The sequence below is a fragment of the Coregonus clupeaformis genome, chromosome 23 (genome assembly GCF_020615455.1).
Source record: "Coregonus clupeaformis isolate EN_2021a chromosome 23, ASM2061545v1, whole genome shotgun sequence".
Lineage (NCBI taxonomy): Eukaryota > Metazoa > Chordata > Actinopteri > Salmoniformes > Salmonidae > Coregonus > Coregonus clupeaformis.
Genome location: NC_059214.1, coordinates 55732262 through 55755623, shown reverse-complemented (window position 1 = coordinate 55755623; position 23362 = coordinate 55732262). Strand labels below are relative to the sequence as shown.

The window sequence follows — 23362 nt, the reverse complement described above, 5'->3', positions numbered from 1 at the left end:
ACCCCTGGATTTACAGTGTAATGAGCTATACCCCTGGATTCAAAGTTTAATGAAGTCTACAGTTTACCCCTGGATTTAAAGTCTAATGAAGTATACCCCTGGATTTACAGCCTAATGAAGTCTACAGTATACCCCTGGATTTACAGTCTAATGAAGAATACCTCTGGATTTAAAGTCTAATGAAGTATACCCTGGAATTTCAGTCTAAGGAAGTCTACCCCTGGATTTAAAGTCTAATGAAGTATACCCGTGGATTTACCATCTAGTGAAAGTCTACCCCTGGATTTGCAGTCTAATGAAGTCAATAGTATACCCCTGGATTTAGAGCCTAATGAAGAATACCAGTCGATTTACAGTCTAATGATGTATTCCCCTATATTTACAGTCTAATGATGTATACCCCTGGATTTACAGTCTAATGAAGTCTACCCCTGGATTTACAGTCTAATGAAGTCTACCCCTGGATTTAAAGTCTAATTAAGTTTACCCCTGGATTTACAGTCTAATGAAGTCTACCCCTGGATTTACAGTCTAATGAAGTCTACTCCTGGATGTACAGTGTAATGAGCTATACCCCTGGATTCAAAGTTTAATGAAGTCTACAGTTTACCCCTGGATTTGAAGTCTAATGAAGTACCAATGCATTTACATTCTAATGAAGTCAACAGTATACCCCTGGATTTTCAGTCCAATGAATTATACCCCTGGATTTAGAGCCTAATGAAGAATACCAGTCGATTTACAGTCTAATGACGTATACCCCTGGATTTTCTGTCTAATTTAATATACATCTATATTTACAGTCTAATTAATTATACCCCTGGATTTACAGTCTAATGAAGAATACCCTTGGATTTAGTCTGATGAAGTCTACCCCTAGATTTAAAAGTCTGATGAAGTAATCCCCTGGATGTACAGTCAAATGTAGTATACGCCTGGATTTACAGTCTAATGAAGTATTCTCCTGGATTTACAGTCTAATGAAGTATTCTCCTGGATTTACAGTCTAATGAAGTATTCCCCTGGATTTACAGTCTAATGAAGTATACCCCTGGATTGACAGTGTATTTGTATTTATTATGCATTCCCATTAGCTGCTGCCAAGGCAGCAGCAACTCTTCCTGGGATCCAACAAAATTAAGGGAGTTTACAATTTTTAAACATTAAAATACATTCACAGCAGATTTCACAACATATTAAGTGTGTGACCTCAGGCCCCTACTCCACTACCACATATCTACAACACAAAATCCACGTGTAAGTGTGTTAACAGTGCGTATGTTGTCGTGTGTTTGTATGCATGTGTCTGTGCCTATGTTTGTGTTGCTTCACAGTCCCCGCTGTTCAATAAGGTATATACAGTGGGGAAAAAAAGTATTTAGTCAGCCACCAATTGTGCAAGTTCTCCCACTTAAAAAGATGAGAGAGGCCTGTAATTTTCATCATAGGTACACGTCAACTATGACAGACAAATTGAGAAAAACAATTCCAGAAAATCACATTGTAGGATTTTTAATGAATTTATTTGCAAATTATGGTGGAAAATAAGTATTTGGTCACCTACAAACAAGCAAGATTTCTGGCTCTCACAGACCTGTAACTTCTTCTTTAAGAGGCTCCTCTGTCCTCCACTCGTTACCTGTATTAATGGCACCTGTTTGAACTTGTTATCAGTATAAAAGACACCTGTCCACAACCTCAAACAGTCACACTCCAAACTCCACTATGGCCAAGACCAAAGAGCTGTCAAAGGACACCAGAAACAAAATTGTAGACCTGCACCAGGCTGGGTAAGACTGAATCTGCAATAGGTAAGCAGCTTGGTTTGAAGAAATCAACTGTGGGAGCAATTATTAGGAAATGGAAGACATACAAGACCACTGATAATCTCCCTCGATCTGGGGCTCCACGCAAGATCTCACCCCGTGGGGTCAAAATGATCACAAGAACAGTGAGCAAAAATCCCAGAACCACACGGGGGGACCTAGTGAATGACCTGCAGAGAGCTGGGACCAAAGTAACAAAGCCTACCATCAGTAACACACTACGCCGCCAGGGACTCAAATCCTGCAGTGCAAGACGTGTCCCCCTGCTTAAGCCAGTACATGTCCAGGCCCCGTCTGAAGTTTGCTAGAGTGCATTTGGATGATCCAGAAGAGGATTGGGAGAATGTCATATGGTCAGATGAAACCAAAAGATAACTTTTTGGTAAAAACTCAACTCGTCGTGTTTGGAGGACAAAGAAGGCCGAGTTGCATCCAAAGAACACCATACCTACTGTGAAGCATGGGGGTGGAAACATCATGCTTTGGGGCTGTTTTTCTGCAAAGGGACCAGGACGACTGATCCGTGTAAAGGAAAGAATGAATGGGGCCATGTATCGTGAGATTTTGAGTGAAAACCTCCTTCCATCAGCAAGGGCATTGAAGATGAAACGTGGTTGGGTCTTTCAGCATGACAATGATCCCAAACACACCGCCCAGGCAACGAAGGAGTGGCTTCGTAAGAAGCATTTCAAGGTCCTGGAGTGGCTTAGCCAGTCTCCAGATCTCAATGCCATAGAAAATCTTTGGAGGGAGTTGAAAGTCTGTGTTGCCCAGCGACAGCCCCAAAACATCACTGCTCTAGAGGAGATCTGCATGGAGGAATGGGCCAAAATACCAGAAACAGTGTTTGAAAACCTTGTGAAGACTTACAGAAAACGTTTGACCTGTGTCATTGCCAACAAAGGGTATATAACAAAGTATTGAGAAACTTTGGTTATTGACCAAATACTTATTTTCCACCATAATTTGCAAATAAATTCATAAAAAATCCTACAATGTGAATTTCTGGATTTTTTTTCCTCATTTTGTCTGTCATAGTTGACGTGTACCTATGATGAAAATTACAGGCCTCTCTCATCTTTTTAAGTGGGAGAACTTGCACAATTGGTTGCTGACTAAATACTTTTTTTCCCCACTGTATGTATCTGTTTTTTAAATTGTATTTTACTGCTGGCATGAGTTACTTGATGTGGAATAGAGTTCCATGTAGTCATGGCTCTATGTAGTACTGTGCGCCTCCCATAGTCTGTTCAGGACTTGGGGACTGTGAAGAGACCACTGGTATATTGTGGGGTATGCATGGGTGTCCGAGCTGTATGCAAGTAGTTCAAACAGACAGCTCGGTGCATTCAACATGTCATGGTCTCCCGAGTGGCGCAGTGGTCTAAGGCACTAATGAAGTATAGCTGTGCCACTAGAGATCCTGGTTCAAATCCACAGAGATTTGGCTTTAGAAAAACGTTAATTTAATTGTAGTAAAAACAGTAATTTATCAACAGAACCAGAGAATGTGGGACATGCCAGTACTGTACAGCTACACCAATCTGAATAACTGTTTTAAAATTGAAAGAAAATAAAATCTGATTAGAGACATTTTCTTTGATTCCTATTCTATGAAACATACAATATGCAATGTGCATCATTAAGCAGACATGTACAGGTAACTGCCAAAATAAAGGAATCACCAACATAACGTGTCTTAATTTGTATCCCTCATTTACTCAAGTGTTTCAACTGTTTTGGCAGTTAGCTGTATATTCGTACACAGCATGTTATGCATTTATGATATATCTACTTATGCATGCTTGACGTTTATTTTTTTTAAAGCTATCCCTTAATCACCTGTTCAATCCAGGACGTGAAGAAGGAAATGTTCATGTACACACGGGGTAACTTACGATCATCACATTTCAGTGAATTACCAAAAAAAGCAACAATACCCTGTGCCACGTTCTTGTTCTTGCAAATAACAGGTCCACCTGAATCTCCCTGGCAAGAAAAGCACATAAAAACAACATTAGTACGTACATACTGCTGGAACAGGAAATGGAGAACTAACACCACTACTTGTCAAATTATTTGATTCAAAATGTACATTATTTACCTGACAAAAGCCTTTCTGTCCATCATCAGTGCATATCATTTGGCTACTTATAAAGTATTCCCTCAACTTATTTAGGCATTCAAAGTTGAACTGCATCGTGACTTCAACTTCCATCAAAACGTTCGCAGCACGAGATGTTTTATCTGGTTCAGTCTTTCCCCAGCCAGCGACAGAGCACGTGGTTCTGGCTGGGATATGTTTAACCTTATTGGGGAGTCCAATGACCTTCACATACTCGTTCAGAACAGCGTTGGTCTGTAACTGTAAAATAAAAACAATCTATGAATTAGATAAATAATAAATAACAATAATAATATGCCATTTAGCAGATGCTTTTATCCAAAGCGACTTACAGTCATGCGTGCATAATTTTATTTTGTGTATGGGTGGTCCCGGGGATCAAACCCACTACCCTGGCGTTACAAGCGCCGTGCTCTACCAGCTGAGCTACAGAGAACCACTTAAAAACAGGTAGTAGTTGTGGATGGAGTGAGGGTAAGTTACATTTAAATATCATATCAAGAAGCTTCACTTGACAAAGAGCCAATAGTGACTCACTTGACAAAGAAAAGAGAAATGAAATATGTCTGAGACATACCTTCAGTAGCATGATGTCGTAACTGTACTGAGTTATATTCTGATGTAAGGGGTGGCGATGGTACAGTGACACTTGAATCTCTTGCCGACTCTTCTTCTCTTCTTTGGTTAGGTTGTGAGCGCCAAGGACCACCGTTAAAGGAAATACACTAAAAACAAATCAAAGAGTCACGTTAAACAACAAGTCGGTCAACATTTAGTTATTACTCAAAGATGCCCCTCAAGAGACATGTAACATGATGCAACAAAATGCATTAATATTCATTGTTGACTCACTCTCTTAAGCAGTGTGCTGAAGTCAGGACAAAGTCCTTCTGGATGAGCATTCCTCCACAAACATGGCGTCCTCTGTGCTGCAGAGAGACCATATAGGGCCTGGAGTGAGGCTTAGCTTCCTTACCCCCCACAATACCACTCTCAGAGGCCCCTTGGATGGAGGAGAAATAAGGATGTTTACTGGAACACTTGTAGGTCAGGACACATAGCTGATAATAAGCAGTAATTGATATGAAATTATTTCACTTATAAGTCTGTCTTATCATCTGTTCTCTCTCATATTGTTAAGCAAACTAAGGACCAAATAAAAAGGCAATAATTGCACATTGTGTTGAATAACCAGCTATACCTTCTTTACTAGCTGGTTCTTTGTAGAGAATAATCAGCTATACCTTCTTTACTAGCTGGTTCTTTGTAGAGAATAATCAGCTATACCTTCTTTACTAGCTGGTTCTTTGTAGATAATAATCAGCTATACCTTCTTTACTAGCTGGTTCTTTGTAGATAATAATCCGCTGTGCCTTCTTTACTAGCTGGTTCTTTGTAGATAATAATCAGCTGTACCTTCTTTACTAGTTGGTTCTTTGTAGATAATAATCAGCTATACCTTCTTTACTAGCTGGTTCTTTGTAGAGAATAATCAGCTATACCTTCTTTACTAGCTGGTTCTTTGTAGATAATAATGTACAGATTAGATTAACTCACCAGCAGAGGAAAGGAGTTGGAGGAGGATGAGGAGGTGCAGGTACATGGTGGTGGACTGGCAGAGATCTAGATGTTGAGAGACTGCAGGCTTCTCCTCTCTATATAAACCACCTTTACAACCCCCCCCGCCCCCATAACCCCACACACACAGCAAGAGGGGGCTGGTGGTCTAGCAGTTTATTCATACTGAAAGTGAAAGCTGAGTTGAGGTGAGGTGGAAATATCACACATTTTAAGTTGGTTGTAAGTGGTCTCAGATGATTCATACCAAAAAGCACCTTTTTAAATTAAGTACACCATCTGAATGTCTCTTTTGAATGTAATTCATGTCCCTAACCTGTCACCATCTGAATATCTGCTCAGATATCCTCTTGTTATTTCCATTCATGTCCTAAACTGAATGGGCAAGACAAAATATTTAAGTACCTTTGAACGGGGTATTGGTGAATCCAGGTGAATGCTATGATCCCTTGTTGATGTCACTTGTTAAATTAACTTCAATCAGTGTAGATGAAGGGGAGGAGACAGGTTAAATAAGGATTTTTAAGCCTTGAGACAATTGAGACATGGATTGTGTGTGTGTGCCATTCAGAGGGTGAATGGGCAAGACAAAAGATTTAAGTGCCTTTGAACGGGGTATGGTAGTAGGTGCCAGGCGCACCAGTTTGTGTCAAGAACTGCAACACTGCTGGGTTTTTCACGCTCAACAGTTTCTGGTGCGTGTCAAGAATGGTCCACGACCCAAAAGACATCCAGCCAACATGACACAACTGTGGGAAGCATTGGAGACAACATGGGCCAGCATCCCAGTGGAATGCGCTTGACCCCTTGTAGAGTCCATACCCCGAGAAATTGAGGCTGTTCTGAGGGCAAAAAGGTGGTGGGGGGTGGACGGGAGGGAGTGCAACTTAATATAATGAAGGTGTTCCTAATGTTTGGTATACTCAGTGTAAGTCGACACTCCAGCCAAATAAACGTATATTATCATAACTGCCCCAGGGGAATAGATGCAGCTGCTCCCTTAGGCCAGAGGAGGTTTCACTGTCCAAGTCAAGTCCCAGTTAAAGTATAACCTGCTCCATATAGTTTCAAACCCTTTCTGTAGGGGTCCTTGTTCCCAGTTTAACCAGTATTTGTAGTGGAGGTGGTCCACATGTAACCCCATTCTCTGCTGAGGAGTAGATCAACAGTGCAGTAGGTTAACATTACAGAAGAGTACAGTAGAATATAGTACAGTATAGGACATTACAGTATGTCAACAGCAGTGTTGTAGTACCCGAGACCAGTCACTAAACAATACATTAATTGTACTATAACGGTGACAAACGGTGCCCACAAACTGATAGGGCCTACATAAAGCTGTCCCAACAGCTTTCTTATCAGCACCATGGAATGAATCCTTACCACCGCTACACCTGGCTATCAGCGGAGCCTTGTCTGGCAGCGAAACAGTTCATTCAGCCTCATTTACTGCCTTAAAAAAAAAAAACATAGCTGATATATGGCTGACTTGCTTCAACAAATATGGTTATTATTTCTCTTCACATGACAACGATTGAAAAGGATTTGTCCGTAGATTGTCGTTTTGATTCGTGATGATGACTGCTTGTCTATCTTTGCTAGCTAAGATGTTGAAAGTATGATGTTGACATGATCAGTCCAATCAAAGCTACGGTAGATATAACGTGATTTGATGTAATTTTATCTGTGGCCAATGACCTTGAGCCTTCTTGGATGGGCACTTCTAATGTAAATCAATGGCAGCACCCAAGGGGGCTTGATCTTTCTAGCTCTCCATGTAGATTCTGCGGTGACGTAGTGTCCCCATGAGTGACAGAACACTGAGCCAATCACAGCGCAAATAGAGAAGATTACCAACCCCTACGCGCTGTATTTTCCGCTGGCTGCCCCTCCACCACAGAAAGCACTGAGCTGGCTGCCCCTCCACCACAGAAAGCACTGAGCTAGGCTTTAAAAAACCTGCATTTTGGAGCTGCTTTACTCAAGAAAGCAAAAAAGAGACCATGTTTGTATGCGGCTTTATTTTTACATTGTTTGCAAACTGATATGTGACACGTATTAATGCCAAAATAGCATGCAGAACATGCCCTGAATGACGGGTCGTCACTTGTGGTGGGATCTGCTACAAAAAAATCTGTTCATAAAATATGGTATAGAAACGTTGACGTCACTATCCGTCAGTGGGACTCATGGTGAAACACTTCACAACAACTGTATGTTGATATAAAGCAACTGTTGTCAAAAGCAGGAACATGTGTTCAGCCAACGTGGCTAGCTAGCTATAACATTTACATTTTAGTCATTTAGCAGACGCTCTTATCCAGAGCGACTTACAGTTAATGAGTGCATACATTATTTTTTTATTTTTTTATACTGGCCCCCCGTGGGAATCGAACCCACAACCCTGGCGTTGCAAACACCATTCTCTACCAACTGAGCTACATCCCTGCCGGCCATTCCCTCCCCTACCCTGGACGACGCTGGGCCAATTGTGCACCGCCCCATGGGTCTCCCGGTCGCAGCCGGCTACGATAAGTCATAGGCATACAGTCAAACATATCCGAATGAGAGATGAACCGACTGATGCAGAACCTGTGTGGTTAGCCAACGTTATGTAGCAAACGATAACGTTAGCTAATACTCGTGAATGGAAACAGAAAAAATAGGAGTCAAACTGGATAGCTAACAACTAACTGCTAGCTAGTTAAGCTTACAGCTACTGAGTTAGCTACCTCATGGGTTACCTCAGCAAAGTTGATCTTTGTGAAAATAAATTAGCCGGTAGCTTGCTAGCTAGCTTTAACTACAACACATGTATGAACTACAGAGAATCCAACACTCACTCAATTACATTTGCTCTCTTGTAACAACTTGAAAGCGTGTGGATGATCTGCTTCGTACTTTTCTCAAAATTTTTTTTTTTAGGAAACTCCGGAAAAGAAAGCCAGGAAAAACTGAATCACTTTCTCTATTCCGATTGGCTGACATGTCATGCTTTACTTCAACAGCCAATGAACGGCACACTTCTTCGATTGACTTTCACATTTTTAAGCGTTGTGGTAAATGTTGTCCGTTGCAGTGCATAGTAGATTTGTGCCACCACAGAGGGATAGGGCAATGAGTGAGTTATGCTTCAGTGAGTATGTTTACATGAACAGTAATAATTCAATATTAAACTGATTATGGCAGTAGGCAGGTTATGCAATAGTGATTTAAACACCTTACTGTGCTTATCTTAAGGTCAGAATCGAAGTAAGCATAAAACACCTGGTTTTCTGAGCAATCTTTCAAAGTATTATGACATGTAAACACCTTAATCAGTGTTCCAGCTGTGTATTTGATCAGCACCAGCCCAGCGAGCCTCCCTCTTTAGCGCGAGTGAAGTGACTTCGGAAACAACTGAATGTATGCGTCTTAGAAGTAGTTTTCACAAGCAAACATTATATGTCCGAACTCACAGAATCAAATATGTTTACTAAAAAAATAACATGGTTGCTGTGGTAGAATGTTTATTTTTGATTTGGCGATTTTCTGCATTTATCAGAGTGCCATCAGGTAACCTGATTTCAGATGTGTCCATGTAAACGGGATTATTATTAGGGAAATCTTTATTGTTGTAAAGCGTGTAAACATTTTCATCAAACTATTTTATTAATTTGATTATCCACAATAATCGCATTATTGTGTGCATGTAACCGTACTCAGTAAGGTTTGCTTCTTAGAGTTCATGCAATGGTTATCAATGTAAATCACAGAGAATAGATGTTGTGGTGGCAGCTGCAGAGAAGTATTTGGGTATACGAGATTTGACTTCAGAAGAGTTACAGGGTGTGTTGAGGGGCGGTGTCCCGTCCTCTCAGGCCATTGGCATGGTGCAGGAGCAGATAGGGTCAAAGTAGTGGAATGGGGTAGTGGATTTTTAATGAGTGTAGGTGGCAGCTGAAGAGAAGTACGATATTTTACAGCAGAAGAGTTAGTTGGATGGTGATTTTTGTTGAATGAAAAAGTGGTATATAGGTGTAGGGTTAGTTGGTAGTGCAAGCTTTTCCTTTTAGGAACAGGAATAATTAAGATATTTTAATGTAGGTACAGTAGGCCGTGACCTCACAATTTATTACAGTAGGTGGCGGTGTATGCACCTTTTAAATTGGATGCTATCTGCCAACCCAATCCCTAAGAAGAAGACGGTTGTCCTGGTATGAAACAGTTCTCTTAAACCAATCAAAGAACAGAACATGATATATATAGCGCTGTTAAATTAATCAATGGATTATGGATGTATAGGATATGGATCAGCAGCTCAGACATCTTTATAAAAGCTAGATGTTATCCAGGCCCAAGCCCTAAGAATACGTTGTGGAGTGCTCAGGACCTCCCCGGTGGCAGCGATGCAGGTAGAGTTGGGAGAGATGTCGTTGAAGAGGTCAACAGCTAGCCGTGACATATTGGGTAAATCTACAAGGACATAGGGTTACACATCCTACAAAACAGGTGCTCCTAGAGTGCTGGGAACATACAAGCTTTGGGTGGATAGGCAACGGCATGGCTATAGAGACGGGGTTGTTTTGGGAGGGAGTTTAGCCTCTCCGTGGTTCTTCCTGCTATCCCATCTTGGGTTCTCCCCTCAGCCAGTGATAGATCTAGGGTTGCTTGAGAGGGTAAGAGATGTTGAGGAAGGAGTAGATTCAGTTGTAAGTGAACATTTAAGAAAACAATATTATGCTTTCTTGGATATATTCACAGATGGATCTAAGGACCCTAAAACAGGGAGGACAGGAGCAGCTTTTAGTGTTCCTGAGTTAAAGGTGGGAGTGACGAAAAGAGCAACGGATCATTTATCTGTTTACACAATGGAGTTGCTGACCGTACTATTGGCTGCAGTGGGTGGAGGAGGTGTGGCCAGACAGGGTAGTCATCTGCTCTGACTCCTGTGCAGCACTGATGAGCTTAAATTAATACATGTCTCGGAACAGACAGGATCTATTGTATGAGGTTTTGCAGTGTTTCTATAGGGTGAAACAGATGGGGGTATTTGTGATGTTCCTCTGGGCACCAGCTCATGTGGGGAGTAGAGGGGGATGAGGAGGTGGATGTTATCGCCAAGCAGGCTCTTAAACATCCTAATGATGAGATGGAATTGTCAATCAGTAAAGCAGAAGCCAAGGGATTAATAAGTGATTAAAAATAAGTGGCCAGAGTTGTGGAACAGGGAGAGTAAGGGAAGACACCTGTATAAGATCCAGGAAAAGGTGGGGGCAGGGAGGTCCTCGGGTCGAGACAGAAGGGAGGACAGTGCAATCACAAGGCTGAGACTGGGACACACGAGGCTCAATAGTACATTGAAAGTGGTGGGGAAACATCCGACTGGGAGGTGTGATCATTGTCAGGAGGAGCTGGAGACAGTGGAACATGTTCTATTTCAGGGCCAGAAATATGTGAGGGAAATGGAGCGATTGTTATTAGATTTGAGGAGTAATGAGGTTGAAGAGCCAGGATTAAGTGAACTGCTGGGGAAATCTTCAGGGGATGTAGTATTTAATTATTTATTTTGTTTCCTTAGGGAGATTAGATTATTGGGTAGGATTTAGACCAGTGTCTCTGATCCACACTCCAGTCCAGTTGGTTGCGGTAATGCACCTTAAAGTTGGTTGCCATATAAAATTCACAGAAGAAGAAGAAGAAGAAGAAGAAGAAGAAGAAGAATGAGAAGAAGAAGAAGAAGAAGAAGAAGAAGAAGAAGAAGAAGAAGAAGAAGAAGAAGAAGAAGAAGAAGAAGAAGAAGAAGAAGAAGAAGAAGAAGAAGAAGAAGAAGAAGAGATGTACTTTTTTGGGGGCGGGACCTTTATTGTTTATTTCCATGACTAAAATGGCGCCTCCTGACTCCTGACAGAGTGAAAGTGGAAGTTTTGGGAGATTCAGGTTGTTATCCAATTAATTTATGTCTGGCTAAAGTGCCCTGGTTTTGGTAAATGTACAGGTTGTGTCTTTTGAGTTGGTCGAAAGTAATGTTTATCTAAAACATGAATGCCCTGTTCTGGCTATCCATGGTAGCTAGAAGCTAGCTAAGCTAAATTAGACAGATAGCTATCTAGCTAGCCAGACACCCATCTAAAAGTGGAATGTTTTATTTTCTAATCTCTTATTTTAAAGCCAATACCTGCTGTTTGCTTCACTTTGAACCAAAATCTGGCGTTAAAGGAGACGTTGAATGGTGATTCTCCTTTAACCCCAGGATGCAGCAATTCAACTTGCCATTCACCACCAGCTTTTCAAGCGTTATAATGTAAAATACGTTCGTTACTCACCCAATATGGAGTTTTGATGCGCAACTTTTGTCACGGCCTGTACGTACTTCAAAAAAAGGTTTAAATAAAAAGTTACATGCTACCGAAAAAGGCCATGTCTGGAAAGGCCTGGAAAGGTCTGGAAAGGCCTGGAAAGGTCTGGAAAGGTCTGGAAAGGCATGGAAAGGTCTGGAAAGGTCTGGAAAGAATCTTAAAGTTAGTTATAGTGAAAAACGTCAAATCTGGTCTTCATTTTGATGGTTTGTTGCAAAAGTGATATATATATATATATTTTTTTTTGTAAATCGAGCTCTTTTTGCCCCTAGCAGTTCAACTCTACCATTGAAATCGTGATATAGAGGCAGAAGGTGCCTCTACATTTTTTTTTTTGGTATAAAATTTGGTATAAAATACACTCCCTGCTAGATGTGCTGGGTGATACCACCTCAAGGTTTACTATAAAAGCAGGTGACATTATTTGGCAATGGTCTTGGTAAGTGGAGTGTGCCAATATATTTTGCATGATGCTTCCTTAACAAGACTACTGACGTTACATAAAATTCATAAGGCAGTGAGACATTTCCGCATATGACCAAATTCAAAGTATTTGCTGATCTATGTGCTTTTATGAAGAAAAAAAAAAACATGTAGGCTGTGAGGATTATAGCTTTATATTTGTACGTAGCTACATCCATTGTCACAAGAAATAGATGACAATGGTGGTCATGTTACTCATAGTTTTCCCCTGACTGATTGGTGATGCAGTCCACTAAGATAATTGGCTCATAGTTCAATGGCTGGGAGGTCTAATCCCACATTGGGAAGATATCGTATGTTCTTCAAACCCTTTATTTGCAATATTCATCCCGTGCCCACACACTTCTAATTCAGAAAAGTGAAAGCATACCTGTGAGGGTTCGACCTGGTAGTGGTTGTAGGTTTTTATATAGTACCCAAGACAAATCTGTGAGTTAATTTGACCATTGGAAAAAGGGCTACTGTGTAAATATGTGGGTTAAATTGAGCCCCGTCATTTAAAAAAAAAAAATATTTTCTTTTACTTTTCTTAGCTATTTTTATTTTCAACAAACAAAAAACATATATACACTACCAGTCAAAAGTATGGACACATCTAAACATTTAAGGGTTTTTCTTTATTTTTACTATTTTTTACATTGTAGAATAATAGTGAAGATATCAAAACTATGAAATAACACATATGGAATCATGTAGTAACCAAATAAAGTGTTAAACAAATCAAAATATATTTCATATTTGAGATCTTCAAATAGCCACCCTTTGCCTTGATGACAGCTTTTCCACCCTAATCTTCATTTTCAAGGTGATGATTGCACTTTTCTTAACAACACAATATCGAAGTAAATGTGAGCCTACATTTCACTTTTTTTTTTTTGCACCCCATGGGGATTTCGAACTTACCCCACAAGTGGCAATAGATGTCAGGAACTCAGTGCCTTACAAAAATGAGCTAACTGTCTTATAGAGCTGTATTTTTACTGCACATAATGTTATTATAAGAGCGTGCCAGTGGACTTCAGGTGAGTATGCTTTAGTGAGAAAGTGTTGGGATCAGGTACGACTACGTTCACGCCAAAATGAATATTTATGAACAATTCCACCCACCCACAACTTCTAACCTGAATGCATTTATTTTTGTATTTTTAAGGGGTTGGGCAAAGGCTGAAATTGGGGTTTAAAGTTACCGTTATGTTATTGTTTTTGACCAAGTTCGCATGAAGAGGTGTATTTGGCGCATGTGCACTTGGTCAAAAACAATACATAGATTATTTCCAGACAATACTTTCTTTGGGTTGCTTGTAAATTTTTATTTAGACCTTGGAAGTACATACCGACCGAATTTGTATTTATTAGGGATCCCCATTAGCTGCTGCCTTGGCAGCAGCTACTCTTCCTGGGGTCCAAAAATATTAAAGCACTTACATTACATATAAAACAAAATATAAAACAGTACATCATACGACATTATTACACCACTGCCTGTCTACAATTCAAAATGATTAATACCACCATACAACAATATCACAATGTGTGCGTATGCATGTGTCTATACCCTTGTGTGTGTCTCTTCACAGTCCCTGTTGTTCCATAAGGTGTATTTTTACTTGTTTTTTAAAATCTGATTCTACTGCTTGCATCAGTTACCTGATGTGGAATAGAGTTCCATGTAGTCATGGCTCTATGTAGTACTGTGCGCCTCCGATAGTCTGTTCTGGACATGGGGACTGTGAAGAGACCTCTGGTGGCATGTCTTGTGGGGTATGCATGGGTTTCCAAGCTGTGTGATAGTAGTTTAAACAGACAGCTCGTACATTCAGCTTGTCAACACCTCTTACAAAAACAAGCAGTGATGAAGTCAATCTCTCTTCCACTCTGAGCCAGGAGAGACTGACATGCATGTCATTAATGTTAGCTCTCCGTGTACTTTTAAGGGCCAGCCGTGCTGCCCTGTTCTGAGCCAACTGCAATTTTCCCAAGTCCCTCTTTGTGGCACCTGACCACACTACTGAACAGTAGTCTAGGTGCGACAAAACTAGGGCCTGTAGGACCTGCCTTTTTGATAGTGTTGTTAGGAAGGCAGAGCAGCGCTTAATTATGGACATACTTCTCCTCATCTTAGCTACTGTTGAATCAATATGCTTTGACCATGACAGTCTACAATCCAGGGTTACTCCAAGCCGTTTAGTCTCCTCAACTTGCTCAATTTCCACATTATTCATTACGAGATGTAGTTGAGGTTTAGGGTTTAGTGAATGATTTGACCCAAATACAATGCTTTTAGTTTTGGAAATATTCAGGACTAACTTATTCCTTGCCACCCATTCCGAAACTAACTGCAACTCTTTGTTAAGTGTTGCAGTTATTTCAGTTGCTGTAGTAGCTGACGTGTATAGTGTTGAGTCATCTGATAATGTCAAAAGCCGCACTGAAGTCTAACAAAACAGCCCCCACAATCTTTTTATTATACATTTCTCTCAGCCAATCATCAGTCATTTGTGTAAGTGCTGTGCTTGTTGAATGTCCTTTTCTATAAGCGTGCTGAAAGTTTGTTGTCAATTTGTTTAGAGTAAAATAGCATTGTATCTGGTCAAACACCATTTTTTCCTACAGTTTACTAAGGGTTGGTAACAGGCTAATTGGTCGGCTATTTGAGCCAGTAAAGGTGGCTTTACTATTCTTAGGTAGCGGAATGACTTTTGCTTCTCTCCAAGCCTGGGGGCACACACTTTCTATTTGGCTTAAACTGAAAATATGGCAAATAGGAGTGGCAATATCATCTGTTATTATCCTCAGTAATTTTCCATCCAAGTTGTTAATAGACAACAATAATTTTTTCACCTCTTCCACGCTCACTTTACGGAATTCAAAATTACAATGCTTGTCTTTCATAATTTGGTCAGATATACTTTGATGTGTAGTGTCAGCAATTGTTGCTGTCATGTCATGCCTAAGTTTGCTAATCTTGCCAATGAAAAAATTATTAAAGTAGTTGGCAATATCAGTTGGTTTTGGGATGAATGAGCCATCTGATTCAATGAATGATGGAGCTGAGTTTGCCTTTTTCCCAAAATGTCATTTAAGGTGCTCCAAAGCTTTTTACTATCATTCTTTATGTCATTTAACTTTGTTTCATAGTGTAGTTTCTTCTTCTTTTTGTTTAGTTTAGTCACATGATTTCTCAATTTGCAATACGTTTGCCAATCGGTTGTGCATCCAGACTTATTTGCCATCTCTTTTGCGTTATCCCTCTCAACCATACCATTTTTCAATTCCTCTTCAATCCACGGGGATTTAACAGATTTACTGTCATTTTCTTAATGGTTGCATGCTTATTAGTAACTGGAATAAGCAATTTCATAAATGTGTCAAGTGCGGTGTCTGTTTGCTCCTCATTTCATTAGACACCATGGACCAACATATATTAATTTACATCAACAACATAGGAATCACTACAAAACGTATTGTATGACCTCTTATACACTATATTAGGCCCAGCCTTTGGAACTTTGGTTTTCCTAGATATGGCTACTATATTGTGATCACTACATCCGATGGATTTGGATACTGCTTTCAAACAAATCTCTGCAGCATTAGTAAAGATATGATCAATACATGTTGATGATTTCATTCCTGTGCTGTTTGTAACTACCCTGGTAGGTTGACTGATAACCTGAACCAGGTTGCAGGCACTAGTTACAGTTTAAAGCTTTTTCTTGAGTGGGCAGCTTGATGAAAGCCAGTCAATATTTAAATCACCCAGAAAGTATACCTCTCTGTTGATATCACATACATTATCAAGCATTTCACACATGTTATCCAGATACTGGCTGTTAGCACTTGGTGGTCTATAGCAGCTTCCCACCAGAATGGGCTTTAGGTGAGTCAGGTGAACCTGTAGCCATATTACTTCAACAGTATTTTACTACCGTGACAGCAGTAAATGATGATAGTTTTCGAATCTCTATATACAGTGGGGAGAACAAGTATTTGATACACCGACGATTTTGCTGTTTTTCCTACTTACAAAGCATGTAGAGGTCTGTAATTTTTATCATAGGTACACTTCAACTGTGAGAGACAAAAATCCAGAAAATCACATTGTATGATTATTAAGTAATTAATTTGCATGACATAAGTATTTGATACATCAGAAAAGCAGAACTTAATATTTGGTACAGAAACCTTTGTTTGCAATTACTGAGATCATACGTTTCCTGTAGGTCTTGACCAGGTTTGCACACACTGCAGCAGGGATTTTGGCCCACTCCTCCATACAGACCTTCTCCAGATCCTTCAGGTTTCGGGGCTGTCGCTGGGCAATACAGACTTTCAGCGCACTCCAAAGATTTTCTATTGGGTTCAGATCTGGAGACTGGCTAGGCCACTCCAGGACCTTGAGATGCTTCTTACGGAGCCACTCCTTAGTTGCCCTGGCTGTGTGTTTCGGGTCGTTGTCATGCTGGAAGACCCAGCCATGACCCATCTTCAATGCTCTTACTGAGGGAAGGAGGTTGTTGGCCAAGATCTCGCGATACATAGCCCCATCCATCCTCCCCTCAATACGGTGCAGTCGTCCTGTCCCCTTTGCAGAAAAGCATCCCCAAAGAATGATGTTTCCACCACCATGCTTCACGGTTGGGATGGTGTTCTTGGGGTTGTACTCATTCTTCTTCTTCCTCCAAAAACGGCGAGTGGAGTTTAGACCAAAAAGCTCTATTTTTGTCTCATCAGACCACATGGCCTTCTCCCATTCCTCCTCTGGATCATCCAGATGGTCATTGGCAAACTTCAGACGGGCCTGGACATGCGCTGGCTTGAGCAGGGGGACCTTGCGTGCGCTGCAGGATTTTAATCCATGACGGCGTAGTGTGTTATTAATGGTTTTCTTTGAGACTGTGGTCCCAGCTCTCTTCAGGTCATTGACCAGGTCCTGCCGTGTAGTTCTGGGCTGATCCCTCACATTCCTTATGATCATTGATGCCCCACGAGGTGAGATCTTGCATGGAGCCCCAGACCGAGGTTGATTGACCGTCATCTTGAACTTCTTCCATTTTCTAATAATTGCGCCAACAGTTGTTGCCTTCTCACCAAGCTGCTTGCCTATTGTCCTGTAGCCCATCCCAGCCTTGTGCAGGTCTACAATTTTATCCCTGATGTCCTTACACAGCTCTCTGGTCTTGGCCATTGTGGAGAGGTTGGAGTCTGTTTGATTGAGTGTGTGGACAGGTGTCTTGTATACAGGTAACGAGTTCAAACAGGTGCAGTTAATACAGGCAATGAGTGGAGAACAGGAGGGCTTCTTAAAGAAAAACGAACAGGTCTGTGAGAGCCGGAATTCTTACTGGTTGGTAGGTGATCAAATACTTATGTCATGCAATAAAATGCAAATGAATTACTTAAAAATCATACAATGTGATTTTCTGGATTTTTGTTTTAGATTCCGTCTCTCACAGTTGAAGTGTACCTATGATAAAAATTACAGACCTCTACATGCTTTGTTGGTAGGAAAACCTGCAAAATCGGCAGTGTATCAAATACTTGTTCTCCCCACTGTATATATACCATCGAAACTCCATATTTGGTGAATAACGAATGTATTTTGACATTATAACACTTGAAAAGCTGGTGGTGAATGGCAAGTTGAATGGCTGCTTCCTGGGCTTAAAGGAGAATCGCCATTCAAAGGCTCATGTGAAGCCAGATTCTGGTCCAGCTTCACTTCAGCTTGAACTATAAATCAGAAGTTACACAGGTGTTGGGAAGTCCTCACTCATCCATCTGCTGTGTCAGAACCAAGTGTTGGGAAATCCATCATGGACTGTAGGCTGCTCCGTGGATGTACCGGTAAGAATGGTTGATATTTATGTGTTCGTGAAGACCATTTCTAGACTCTGTGATGTCACGAGAGGCTACACAGCTTTCAGCGGGATTGCTCAAGTAGTGCAAGGAGACCAGGTTCAATCAAAACAAGGATTTTATTAAAGGTCTTGGGAAATTAACGAAAGTATAACACAATTCTGTTCTCTTGTGGCTCTTTAAGGGTTAACAGTTCAGGGATGTCTCTTCCACATCCAAAATCATAACTCTCACTCGCTCAAATAACTTTTCCCCAGTCTTACTGTATTCCACGTTGCAGCTAGTGGCCAACCCAGCAAAACGTCCTTCCAAATGTCCCACACGTATTTCCACAGGTGCATATATCCAAAGGTGAGTATTCCCAAAGGTAAGTATCTCCAAATCCTTATATTCCTCATGGAAGTGGACGTGCAGCACTCTTGTCCTCCAGAGAGCCCAGCTTGGAGACTGTCTCTCTTCCCTTCCCAAACCTTCAGCTCATCAGCTCCTGATTGGTTTCAGCTGCGTGGGAAGATTGGCCATAGAGGGTTGGAGTTCCCGACCATACCAGCAGATGGAGCCATAGCTGTCTGGGTTTGCAGCCATCTCAGGGGGATGTAACGTCCCTCCAGGACACAGCCTCTCGTGACATCACACATCCCCCTCCTCGGGACCGACGTCCTCGTCGGGGTAAAGGCAGCGAAGAAGGCATCACGCCGGGAGAGGGCGTCCGCATTGCCGTGGTGCTTGCCAGACTGCTCTCTCTTCAACTCCTCCAACTCTAGGACCAGGGACTCAGCCTCCTGTTGTCTCTCCTTGAGTTTCTTACTGAACGCATCAGCCTTGGTTTTAGCAGAGTTTAGCTTCTGTTGAGCAGCTTTCAGTTCCTTCTCTCTCTCTGCCTCCGCATTCTTCATCTTGTTCTCCAACACCTTGTACTTCTCCTCTGCCTTCTTCTGGACCTCCTTACTACTGCGCAGGGTCTCCTCACACTCCTCGATGGTCCTGCGCAGCCTCTCCAGCTCCTCCTGTTGCTTAGGGAAGGAGCTCTGTTGGGAGTTTAGCCTGGAGGATATCTAACTCTTCTGTCTTCATGTCTAACTGTTGCTTTAACAAACGATACCTCTCAGCGGTCCCCTTCAGACCAGACAGTTCTTTGTCCAGATTCTGTAGCTCCGTCTCTGTGTCGGTCTGGGCACCTGCCATCCCTATCAGAGCCCGGGCGGGAGTGAGTAACTCGGAGGATTGCACCGGAGCCTTCCCAGGATGAGTCTTGCCTCTCCGTTTCCGAGGTACTCGGGTTATCCTCTCCTGAGACTCTCTCCAGAGTGGGTAAAGGCGGGGCAGTCTCGTCCAATTAGGACAGGGACGGGGAGGGAATCAACCACCCCCCGCCGTCGTGTGTATGGTTCCCCGTGTGCTGGTCATTGTAAGTTCAGTAATGGGGTATTCTCTGGTGTCCCCATGGACACAGGAAACTGGGAGGACTTTCCCCGGGGTCAGACACGTTGGGCCCACCAAATCCTTACGCACCAGGGTGGCCCGGCTACCAGAATCCAGTAAGGCCTCCACATCATGGTGATTCACAGTTACCGGGCAGGTGGGGGGTCGATCTGGGCCGCCATCTACGACTCCCAAGAGCGAGGCAAAACGGTGTGTGGGTGCTGAGCTGGAGGACTCCGCAGTGGGCATAGGTTCATCGGCTGGTTTCCCACACTGCCAGGAGATATGTCCCATCTCCCCACACCGGTAACACTGTCGAGTTTCCCCCTCCTGGTGTACTCTTCTTGGACCCGCCTGGTTTCTGGCTCCCCCTGGAGCCGGGATAAGTCCTGACGTGGCTGGGTTCGAGACCTTGGGGTCCTTTGGACGGGTTCTTCCCATTTGTGGTGGGGCCGCACTCCTGGGGTCTTTTCGGGAAGCATTCAGCATCTCCGCTGTGGCCTGGTACTTTTCCACAGCTTCCACGGTCAGATCAGCCGTGGTCAAGGCCTGTTGACTGATGAACCGTTTTGCCTCATAAGGCAGGGGCGCGTAGGTAACGATCCACCACAACGGCCTCCACCACCGCCGCTGCTGTATTCCTCTGCGGATCCAGCCATTTCCTTGCGATTCGGACAAGTTCATGCATCTGCGCCCGAGGAGGTTGGTCTGGTTGGAAGGTCCAGCTGTGAAAGCGCTGGGCCATACCAAACTTTGTGAGTCCATATCTGCTGAGGATCTCAGACTTCAGGGCATCATAGTCAGTAACCTGGTCAGGGCCCAGGTCCCGGACAGCATTCAGCGCTTCCCCGGTTAGAAAGGGGGCTAACAGACCAACCCACTGTTGCTTGGGCCAGGCTTCCCTAGTGGCCGTGGCCTCAAATGCATGCAGGTATGCCTCAATGTCATCGGTAGCTCCCATCTTAGATATAAAGTCACTTGCCTTTATTGGGCGGGTATTTTGGACCACCCTCTGTCTCTGCAACTGCAATTCCTCTGCCTTCAGAAGGTTGGCTTTCTTTTGCTCCTCCAAGAGAGCCACGTTTGCTTGCATCTGGGCGTGCTGGCCAGCAACAAGGGCTTTCAATATGTCCTCCATTTCAGTCGGCGGGGAGCCTACGGCCAACTTGGAAAACTGGGTGATCAAACCTTCGGTATCCTCCTCTGACATGCACTATTAACGCTTGAGCGTGCCTGTATTCTCCACCATCTGTGATGTCACGAGAGGCTACACAGCTTTCAGCGGGATTGCTCAAGTAGTGCAAGGAGACCAGGTTCAATCAAAACAAGGATTTTATTAAAGGTCTTGGGAAATTAACGAAAGTATAACACAATTCTGTTCTCTTGTGGCTCTTTAAGGGTTAACAGTTCAGGGATGTCTCTTCCACATCCAAAATCATAACTCTCACTCGCTCAAATAACTTTTCCCCAGTCTTACTGTATTCCACGTTGCAGCTAGTGGCCAACCCAGCAAAACGTCCTTCCAAATGTCCCACACGTATTTCCACAGGTGCATATATCCAAAGGTGAGTATTCCCAAAGGTAAGTATCTCCAAATCCTTATATTCCTCATGGAAGTGGACGTGCAGCACTCTTGTCCTCCAGAGAGCCCAGCTTGGAGACTGTCTCTCTTCCCTTCCCAAACCTTCAGCTCATCAGCTCCTGATTGGTTTCAGCTGCGTGGGAAGATTGGCCATAGAGGGTTGGAGTTCCCGACCATACCAGCAGATGGAGCCATAGCTGTCTGGGTTTGCAGCCATCTCAGGGGGATGTAACGTCCCTCCAGGACACAGCCTCTCGTGACATCACAACTCATTGTTTTTTTCCTCAAGAGATTGCTTTACTTTTAGGTGTATCAATCAGGATCATTGAGGTTTATCAGTCAGGATCATTGAGATTTATCAGTCAGGATCATTGAGGTTTATCAGTCAGGATCATTGAGGTTTATCAGTCAGGATCATTGAGCTTTATCAGTCAGGATCATTGAGGTTTATCAGTAAGGATCATTGAGGTTTATCAGTAAAGATCATTATAATATAATAATAATAATATGCCATTTAGCAGATGCTTTTATCCAAAGCGACTTACAGTCATGCGTGCATGAATTTTTGTGTATGGGTGGTCCCGGGGATCGAACCCACTACATTGGCGTTACAAGCGCCGTGCTCTACCAGCTGAGCTACAGAGGACCACATCATTGAGGTTTATCAGTCAGGATCATTGAGGTTCATCATTCAGGATCATTGAGGTTTATCAGTCAGGATCATTGAGGTTTATCAGTCAGGATCATTGAGGTTTATCAGTAAGGATCATTGATGTTTATCAGTAAGGATCATTGATGTTTATCAGTCAGGATCATTGAGGTTCATCATTCAGGATCATTGAGGTTTATCAGTCAGGATCATTGAGGTTTATCAGTAAGGATCATTCAGGTTTTTCAGTCAGGATAATTGAGGTTTATCAGTCAGGATCATTGAGGTTTATCAGTAAGGATAATTGAGGTTTATCAGTAAGGATCATTGAGGTTTATCAGTTAGGATCATTGAGGTTTATCAGTCAGGATCATTGAGATTTATCAGTCAGGATTCCTCTAAAGATGACAGGTTTCACAGAGAGGAAATGCTTCAACTTCAAAAGCCCCCACTGTGACTGAGAGGAACACAACAGGGCTCTGTGGTTTCAGCCTACATATGGGCAGTATCTCACTCAACAAGTCAACTTCCCTTTGTTTCTCTCTCTCTCTCTCTCTCTCTCTCTCTCTCTCTCTCTCTCTCTCTCTCTCTCTCTCTCTCTCTCTCTCTCTCTCTCTCTCTCTCTCTCTCTCTCTCTCTCTCTCTATCTGGCATTTATTTTATTTTTTTACCCCTTTTTCTCCCCAATTACGTGATATCCAATTGGTAGTTACAGTCTTGTCCCATCGCAGCAACTCCGATGGGACAAGACTGGTCAGCATGTGCTGACCAACTGGCAAGTGTCTTCACTGACATTTTCAACATGTCCCTGACTGAGTCTGTAATACCAACATGTTTCAAGCAGACCACCATAGTCCCCATGCCCAAGGACTCTAAGATAACCTGCCTAAATGACTACCGACCCGTAGCACTGACGTCTGTAGCCATGAAGTGCTTTGAAAGGCTGGTCATGGCTCACATCAACAGCATTATCCCAGAAACGCTAGACCCACTCCAATTTGCATTCCGCCCCAACAGATCCACAGATGATGAAATCTCTATTGCACTCCACACTGCCCTTTCCCACCTGGACAAGAGGAACACCTACGTGAGAATGCTATTCATTGACTACAGCTCAGCATTCAACACCATAGTGCCCTCTAAGCTCATCACTAAGCTAAGGATCCTGGGACTAAACACCTCCCTCTGCAACTGGATCCTGGACTTCCTGACGGGCCGCCCCCAGGTGGTAAGGGTAGGTAACAACACATCTGCCACACTGATCCTCAACACGGGGACCCCTCAGGGGTGCGTGCTCAGTCCCCTCCTGTACTCTCTGTTCACCCATGACTGCATGGCCAGGCACGACTCCAACACCATCATTAAGTTTGCCGACGACACAACAGTGGTAGGCCTGATCACCGACAACGATGAGACAGCCTATAGGGAGGAGGTCAGAGACCTGGCCGTGTGGTGCCAGGACAACAACCTCTCCCTCAACGTGACCAAGACAAAGGAGAT

At 42.7% G+C, this 23362-nt stretch overlaps 1 protein-coding gene across 1 annotated transcript; it reads right to left on the bottom strand.

The window, feature by feature from the left end:
* Positions 1–3209: 3209 nt before the first annotated feature.
* LOC121536365 (granzyme B-like) lies at positions 3210–9973 on the bottom strand. Its single transcript, XM_041843634.2, has 6 exons — positions 9883–9973; positions 5509–5619; positions 4804–4954; positions 4529–4676; positions 3931–4191; positions 3210–3815 (listed from the first exon to the last, which is right to left on the bottom strand). The coding sequence occupies exons 1-6, from the start codon at positions 9971–9973 to the stop codon at positions 3654–3656; spliced, it is 924 nt and encodes a 307-aa protein (XP_041699568.1). The 3' UTR covers positions 3210–3653.
* Positions 9974–23362: the final 13389 nt, after the last annotated feature.

What these genes read in the sequence shown, in the direction of transcription:
- LOC121536365 (XM_041843634.2), bottom strand. Translation starts at nt 9,973, where the DNA reads ATGTCACGGCTAGCTGTTGACCTCTTCAACGACATCTCTCCCAACTCT. An exon ending in GGTCCTGAGCACTCCACAAC is followed by an intron (nt 5,620 to 9,882) that starts GTATTCTTAGGG and finishes GGGGTTGTAAAG; the next exon opens with GTGGTTTATATAGAGAGGAG. An exon ending in TCAGCACACTGCTTAAGAGA is followed by an intron (nt 4,677 to 4,803) that starts GTGAGTCAACAA and finishes ATTTGTTTTTAG; the next exon opens with TGTATTTCCTTTAACGGTGG.